The sequence below is a fragment of the Cherax quadricarinatus genome, chromosome 10, assembly GCF_038502225.1.
Source record: "Cherax quadricarinatus isolate ZL_2023a chromosome 10, ASM3850222v1, whole genome shotgun sequence".
NCBI classification, from domain to species: domain Eukaryota; kingdom Metazoa; phylum Arthropoda; class Malacostraca; order Decapoda; family Parastacidae; genus Cherax; species Cherax quadricarinatus.
In genome coordinates, this window is record NC_091301.1 from 12123295 (window position 1) to 12132262 (window position 8968).

The 8968-nt window shown below is 42.3% G+C and overlaps 1 protein-coding gene across 1 annotated transcript in view; it reads right to left on the reverse strand.

Annotated features, from left to right (window-relative positions):
* LOC128687947 (uncharacterized) overlaps window positions 1-7958 on the reverse strand; it is a 12891-nt gene extending 4933 nt beyond the window's left edge. The window contains exons 1-2 of the mRNA XM_053775578.2: window positions 7805-7958; window positions 4390-4531 (exon numbers count right to left, since the gene is read on the reverse strand). Coding sequence (XP_053631553.1) covers window positions 4390-4531; window positions 7805-7838 — 176 coding nt within the window. The 5' untranslated portion in view covers window positions 7839-7958. The remainder of the gene's footprint in view (window positions 1-4389; window positions 4532-7804) is intronic.
* Window positions 7959-8968: the final 1010 nt, after the last annotated feature.

Sequence of the window (8968 nt, forward strand, 5' to 3'; positions counted from 1 at the left end):
CGGGTGGCCCGGTGGCCTGGTGGCTAAAGCTCCCGCTTCACACACGGAGGGCCCGGGTTCGATTCCCGGCGGGTGGAAACATTTCGACACGTTTCCTTACACCTGTTGTCCTGTTCACCTAGCAGCAAATAGGTACCTGGGTGTTAGTCGACTGGTGTGGGTCGCATCCTGGGGGACAAGATTAAGGACCCCAATGGAAATAAGTTAGACAGTCCTCGATGACGCACTGACTTTCTTGGGTTATCCTGGGTGGCTAACCCTCCGGGGTTAAAAATCCGAACGAAATCTTATCTTATCTTATCTTACCTAGGTCACAAAAAATGTCCCCCTTCGATGCCTACTATTGTCATATCCGGTGGCTAAAGCTCCCCGCTTCACACACGGAGGGCCCGGGTTCGATTCCCGGCGGGTGGAAACATTTCGACATGTTTCCTTACACCTGTTGTCCTGTTCACCTAGCAGCAAATAGGTACCTGGGTGTTAGTCGACTGGTGTGGGTCGCATCCTGGGGGACAAGATTGAGGACCCCAATGGAAATAAGTTAGAGTCATCGATGACGCACTGACTTTCTTGGGTTATCCTGGGTGGCTTACCCTCCGGGGTTAAAAATCCAAACGAAATCTTATCTTATCTTAATCTTACCTATACCTAAATAAACTTACTTAGTCCTCCAGGATATCCTTACTTCTTGGTACTGATATGTTAACCAAAAGTTTAATACAAGGGAACTGCTGATGGGAAAGCAGGATTACCTGGAGTTTACCTGGAGAGAGTTCCGGGGGTCAACGTCCCCGCGGCCCGGTCTGTGACCAGGCCTCCTGGTGGATCAGAGCCTGATCAACCAGGCTGTTACTGCTGGCTGCACGCAAACCAACGTACGAGCCACAGCCCGGCTGGTCAGGAACCGACTTTAGGTGCTTGTCCAGTGCCAGCTTGAAGACTGCCAGGGGTCTGTTGGTAATCCCCCTTATGTATGCTGGGAGGCAGTTGAACAGTCTCGGGCCCCTGACACTTATTGTATGGTCTCTTAACGTGCTAGTGACACCCCTGCTTTTCATTGGGGGGATGTTGCATCGTCTGCCAAGTCTTTTGCTTTCGTAGTGAGTGATTTTCGTGTGCAAGTTCGGTACTAGTCCCTCTAGGATTTTCCAGGTGTATATAATCATGTATCTCTCCCGCCTGCGTTCCAGGGAATACAGGTTTAGGAACCTCAAGCGCTCCCAGTAATTGAGGTGTTTTATCTCCGTTATGCGCGCTGTGAAGGTTCTCTGTACATTTTCTAGGTCAGCAATTTCACCTGCCTTGAAAGGTGCTGTTAGTGTGCAGCAATATTCCAGCCTAGATAGAACAAGTGACCTGAAGAGTGTCATCATGGGCTTGGCCTCCCTAGTTTTGAAGGTTCTCATTATCCATCCTGTCATTTTTCTAGCAGATGCGATTGATACAATGTTATGGTCCTTGAAGGTGAGATCCTCCGACATGATCACTCCCAGGTCTTTGACGTTGGTGTTTCGCTCTATTTTGTGGCCAGAATTTGTTTTGTACTCTGATGAAGATTTAATTTCCTCGTGTTTACCATATCTGAGTAATTGAAATTTCTCATCGTTGAACTTCATATTGTTTTCTGCAGCCCACTGAAAGATTTGGTTGATGTCCGCCTGGAGCCTTGCAGTGTCTGCAATGGAAGACACTGTCATGCAGATTCGGGTGTCATCTGCAAAGGAAGACACGGTGCTGTGGCTGACATCCTTGTCTATGTCAGATATGAGGATGAGGAACAAGATGGGAGCGAGTACTGTGCCTTGTGGAACAGAGCTTTTCACCGTAGCTGCCTCGGACTTTACTCTGTTGACGACTACTCTCTGTGTTCTGTTAGTGAGGAAATTATAGATCCATCGACCGACTTTTCCTGTTATTCCTTTAGCACGCATTTTGTGCGCTATTACGCCATGGTCACACTTGTCGAAGGCTTTTGCAAAGTCTGTATATATTACATCTGCATTCTTCTTTTTATCTTCTAGTGCATTTAGGACCTTGTCGTAGTGATCCAATAGTTGAGACAGACAGGAGCGACCTGTTCTAAACCCATGTTGCCCTGGGTTGTGTAACTGATGGGTTTCTAGATGGGTGGTGATCTTGCTTCTTAGGACCCTTTCAAAGATTTTTATGATATGGGATGTTAGTGCTATCGGTCTGTAGTTCTTTGCTGTTGCTTTACTGCCCCCTTTGTGGAGTGGGGCTACGTCTGTTGTTTTTAGTAACTGTGGGACGACCCCCGTGTCCATGCTCCCTCTCCATATACACATTTATGTAACAGAAGAATTGATCTTAATAGCACTCACCAATTAGTCTGGAGATTACTGTGTGTCATGTACAGAACCCCCTGCCTAAAATATGGAGAAAATACTGGCCAGAATTTCAACATAAATATATAGACATGACTTAGCTGGTGTAATATCCTGTTTCACCTAATTACGGAGTCCTGTCCAGTCGCCTGATTTCTCACGTCATGCAGGACTGCAATTCCAAGAATTTCGGCTCCTATTTGAGAGGTTTTAAGCCCAATATAACCTCTAGAGTGACGAAAATTTATGCACATTTCATTAGCATACCTTCACCACATTCAAACACAATGGCGACTCCCTCCCAGCAACGCTCACCCATCACTGGTTCTTTATTTACAAATTAATTTTTATTACCTACAATATAGGCCATCAATTTACATATAAAATACTGTATTTCCGGAAAACATATACAGTATTTTCCATATGCTCCTTACTGGATTTTGACTATTAATTATAGTTTAAATTGTACAATATGGTTTGTTTCACAGCTGAGATATTATTTTGCTGTGCAAATGTGAAATAAGTAAAGTAACCTAACTTAACCTTACTCTGCCATCGGTATAGCGCGTGTTTACACTCACTAATATCAGTCGTTGATTGGTCGAGATGACCTGCACCACCAAAAGGTACTATTTTCGCTAATATCTCAAAAAATAATTTACACAAATATTTATTCCATGCTGTGAACAAGTTGTGTATTGTATTATTATTAAAATCAAAACTAGGCACTAAACCCACATGGGTGTGGAAATTTATTTGGTCCCTAAAGTTCCACAAGACAGACACGGCGAACCAAGGGATCCCAGCAAGGCCGTAATGGAAGGGCTGAGCTGGGTGGCCCTTAAACCCACCCAAACAAAAAGCGTTCTCCCTGAACATAAACACATTTCTCTCCCCGAGTTGGCGTGGATGAAGGTACTATTTAAGTTATAGATTTACCCTTCAGGGAAGGAGTAGGTAGTTTTACTGGAAGTACACTAATATTAGGATCATTGAGGCAACTGTAGATAATAATAATGTAGACCTAAGACCTTAACATAGGTAGTAATAGGCCGATAATGTAGGCAAACACTAGGTTAAGTTAGCTAGGGAGAACTGGCAGCCCTAGCTTGAATGACGAGGCGTGGGTCTCAAAGACACAATAGCATCCTTCTTAAGACAGACACCAACTGGACAAGACGTGCCGTGATCAGCAGACGGCGCCCCCCACGTGTCTTCACATTTGAGACCTGGGGAAATCTGGTAGAGGCACCTCGATGTACTGTAGATGACCTCCTCCGTCAGGCCCATACAGTAAGACAAGACCTCCACTTTATCTCGTAGATTTCTGGCCAGTGTCTGGGGAGAATTGTGAGTGAGTTTGATCTGTGGGTCCGGTGTGCAGCAGGCAGTGCATGCCCAGTAAGTACCAGTGTCTCTTGGAAGTCTGGAAGCTAGTGTCCGTGTCTGCATAGTTATACTAGGGGATACATACCCTCTTGGATATAGGAATTTCTGAGGTGCAGGCAGGTCACTAATAACGATTGAATATTGCAGGAATTAAGGCTCCCAGTTGCACGTGGTTTCTGAGGGGAAGTCCAAAGGGGCTAAGGCTAAGCTTAGGGAAGTTGAAGATCAGGATATATGCTGCAACACCAAGTAAGTTAGTCCTTTATACGTGCATGCAGGCGAGTTTCTTGCAACATCAATCATTTGTGAAAATTTGTCCTATAAGCCACTTGTGAGGCTGAGGTACCCACCTCAGAGCTCGGTGTCAACAGAGTTTGCCAGGGTAGGCGACTCACTTTGGAGGCAGTCCACACAAATTTTCACAATGGGTTCAGCGCCACAAGATTACGTATTGTAAAATGTAAACTAATGCAAAAGTTCTGCTGAGTAGCAATCAGTTAGTACAGCTAAATTAGTAATTACATGTGGAAAAAGACACTTAAAGGACATAAAAACCGAGCCACGGTGTGGGTGGGATAGAACCCATGGCAGGTGAGACACTTAAGTGTCTTTTTCTACATCTTGCCAGTATCACCATGCCATATTTAGTACTTACATGCCAGTCTGTTGAACACTCTCAATAACATTATCAAAGTTAGCAGCAAGCAGGTCAGGTACATAGTCAGTGACGTCAAGATAGTCGCCCTGGCCATCTGGACCACTGAATACCCGAGTGGTCCATTCACCAGCACTCACACCTGTCCAGACAGAATAAGCTTTATTTTGAAATGTATATAATTATTATTTCAGTTATCATCAATCCAGTAATTTTATAGGTACAACCTTGAGATACAAAACGTACCGATGGTGTTTAGTAGCTCAAGTGTTAAGGGATTTTAATCTATGAAAGACGTGGCTTTATTTTTGTGCTTAACATTATTTTATTGCACGTAAACTACATTTTGTGTACCACAGAAAAGAAATCAAGTTGTATTGTATTGTATTCGGATTTGATTCCCAGAAGGAAGTTTCCTTACACCTGGCTGGAGAACAGGTGTGGTGATACTAACAGTTATCACCATACCTGTATCACCATACCTGTATCACCATACCTGTATCACCATACCTGTATCACCATACACCAGTATCACCATACACCATAGTATATCACCACACATTTATTCACAGTTCAAGGCATCTGCTGAACTGTGCAGATGACTGAACTTCTCCAGGCCGAGGGACTGACAACCTCAATTCTACGACTTTAAGGGTGATGGACTGATTACATCGTCTTCACATCTCTACTGTTCCTGCCTACTTTCTGTATTCGACTGAAGAAGCCTACTGTGTAGGCGAAACGTTTCGGAATAAAGTTGTCTAACTGTTGCATATGTGTCTTACCTAACAACCTGTCGGTATTGTATACCATTTTGATGTGCTTACACCTGCTGCACCTGTCCACTGAACAGTAAATAGGTATCTGGGCGTTTTATATATATATATATATATATATATATATATATATATATATATATATATATATATATATATATATATATATATATATATATATATATATATATATATATATATATATATATATATATATATATATATATATATATATATATATATATATATATATATATAAATATATGGTTATAATTATAACCTTGATTTTTAAAGGGGTGGACCGGTAAGCCAGCGGAAGGCCTCGGTCAGATGACGGAAAGCTCCAGCGGCGGGTCACCATGTGACTAAGACCCCATCAGGAAACACCTTTCCTGTTTCCTGAAAAATCTAACCTAGCAACAATTATGCGTCACATCCTAGCGAGAAACTCCAATTAAAATAAGCGATATAGCTTCAATTTACTTGGTTTTGATGGGTTACAGGAACCTTAATGGAAATAAGTCACTTTATCTTACTTGTTTGTGGGGTATTGTGGGTTTTGCGCTTAGTTATGATGATGATGATAATAATAATAATATCCTAGGTAATTTATGCGTATATTACTTTGTTTGATAATTGTAATCATCTAAATTTTATAAACCTGTACCTAAGTAAACTTATTTATCCTTGGTTAATAATCATCAAGATTTAAATAAGCCAAATTATTACTATTCATATGGAAGTACTAATCCTATACCTGGAGGATGTTTCGGGGGTCAGCGCCCCCGCGGCCCGGTCCATGACCAGGCCTCGTGGTAGATCATGGTCTGATCGATCAGGCTGTTACTGCTGGCCGCACACAAACCAACGTAAGAACCACAGCCCGGCTGGTCAGGTACTGACTTGAGGTGCCTATCTTGCTCCCTCTTGAAGACAGCCAGGGGTAAACGTATTGGTAATCCTTCTTATGTATGCTGGGAAGTTGAACAATCTTGGGCCCCTGACACTTATTGTGTTGTCTTAGCGTACTCATGGCGCCCCTGTTTTTCATTGGGGAGATGTTACACCACCTGCCGAATCTTGCTTTTGTAGTGATTTCCGTGTGCAGATTTGGGACTAGCCCCTCTAGGATTTTCCAAGTGTATATTATCAAGCATCTTTCTCATATTATTAGTATTACATTCATGTGACAGTGGTAAACCCACAGGAGTCAAGCGGCGCCTGGGGAATGGATGACATTTAGACTCAGTTCAAGGAATTGGACCTGTTTCAATTCCTTGAACTGACATCAAGAGTCCTTCAGCAGCATCAAGGAACCTCCCTTAAAGGAAGTAGGAGTCAAAGAACATCTTAAGTAATTCTAAGTATGTCGGAGGATCTCACCTTCAAGGACCATAACATTGTATCAATCGCATCTGCTAGAAAAATGACAGGATGGATAATGAGAACCTTCAAAACTAGGGAGGCCAAGCCCATGATGACACTCTTCAGGTCACTTGTTCTATCTAGGCTGGAATATTGCTGCACTCTAACAGCACCTTTTAAGGCAGGTGAAATTGCCGACCTAGAAAATGTACAGAGAACTTTCACGGCGCGCATAACGGAGATAAAACACCTCAATTACTGGGAGCGCTTGAGGTTTCTAAACCTGTATTCCCTGGAACGCAGGAGGGAGAGATACATGATTATATACACCTGGAAAATCCTAGAGGGACTAGTACCGAACTTGCACACGAAAATCACTCATTACGAAAGCAAAAGACTTGGCAGACGATGCACCATCCCCCCAATGAAAAGCAGGGGTGTCACTAGCACGTTAAGAGACCATACAATAAGTGTCAGGGGCCCGAGACTGTTCAACTGCCTCCCAGCACACATAAGGGGGATTACCAACAGACCCCTGGCAGTCTTCAAGCTGGCACTGGACAAGCACCTAAAGTCAGTTCCTGATCAGCCGGGCTGTGGCTCGTACGTTGGTTTGCGTGCAGCCAGCAGCAACAGCCTGGTTGATCAGGCGCTGATCCACCAGGAGGCCTGGTCACAGACCGGGCCGCGGGGGCGTTGACCCCCGAAACTCTCTCCAGGTCTCCAGGTAAACTCTCAGAATTCTATCCTGTTACCCACTTTTCATAGATTGTTATTTATTACCTCCCTCGTTAACGTCAAATGTTTAATTGAAATTCAAGTGAATGGTTCGCAGGTTTCTACAGTATCTTGCACAAAAACAAAAAAAAAACAGTGCGTGTAAACTTGGAAAAGTGTTTATGTCAATATGTATAATTCTGAGCTTATTTTAAGCCCTATATTAGGAATTCAATCATCCTTGACAGGTGGTGAACAGGTTATATGCAGCAAGGCACCCTTAGATCCCCTGTATAGTCGATGGGCCTTGGGCATAATTGATCAAGGAGAAAATGCATATTATTGTATAGTATTTCGATAGTGCAAACTAGTGGCTTTCTTTTGTACTTAAGACGAGGGATAGTGCTGCTTCTGAGGAATGGGAGGCAATCCGTTTTGATCCAAGGAAATGGATTGATGAACCTCCTTTGAAAGGACTACAAAATTTTTAGCAAAGAGCTGTTATAAAATGTATTAAATCAAGAGAATAACATGCCAGACAAGATAATAATTCATACCAGCAACAAGAAGAGGAAGGATTAGCAGCTTCATGCTGAACAAGTGTTGACTGGTGATTAGTGATGAGTGATGAATGAGACTCAGTTTATTCCAGAGAGGCTGGTGAGTGATGCTCTATATACCCGGCTGATGGTACTGCGCTAGCCAGACCAGGCTTATAAACTCACATGGAGACGCTGGGAAAACTTGTTGATAACATCACCTGTTCTCACCCTCCAATTGCCCCTCAATGGTGGTTCCTTGAAACCGGTGAGGGGCTCTTGATCCAAGGAATTGGATCCGCCCTTTGATCGAACCTAAAATACCTGCTTTCTGCAGGTGCTGTATGCCACCTATAGATTTAAGGTTCTCGGCATTATTATTATTATCAAAACTAAGCACTAAACCCACAAGGACTATATAGGTCGCTTCTCATTTAATTCATGTAAAACAAAGTTTGGAAATTCACATTATAGAGGACGGATGAGGCAAACTGTATTGATAAGAGAGCAAACTCCTCTCAAAGGTGATTTGATGCCGGTGAAGGGTTCTTGATCCAAGGAATTGGGTCCATCCTCCCCTTCCTTGGATCGAACATGATTGCCTTCTATTCCTCGGGCGTTATATGGCCCCTATGGATTTAGCTCTACTCTCATGAATGTGATAATGACTGGGTCGATGGTCTCACCAGGGTCACTGCCCTCTCCATTGTAAACGACGATTACTTCGTGAAAAAAAAAATGAGATTCTTTAATATGGACAGAACGTTTATTTCGTAATATATGTAAAGTGCGCCATGTCCTCAGGAAATGCTTCAAGTGATAAAATATCACCATCAGTGTGATCAAACATTTGCTTCACCTTAATAAAAGGGAATACCAGAGGTGGAAATGGTAACCAGGTTGGTGATGACTGACAACAAACACACCTGACGTCTCACACACACGAAATAATTTTTTATCTTCGGAAGTCTGGGAAAGATTTTTTTTATGTTGTCTGGGCATGAAACGCATATCTGTCTAGGAAGAAAGTACGTCTTCATATATTAATCTTTCGGAATTATATATATATATATATATATATATATATATATATATATATATATATATATATATATATATATATATATATATATATATATATATATATATATATATATATATATATATATATATATATATATA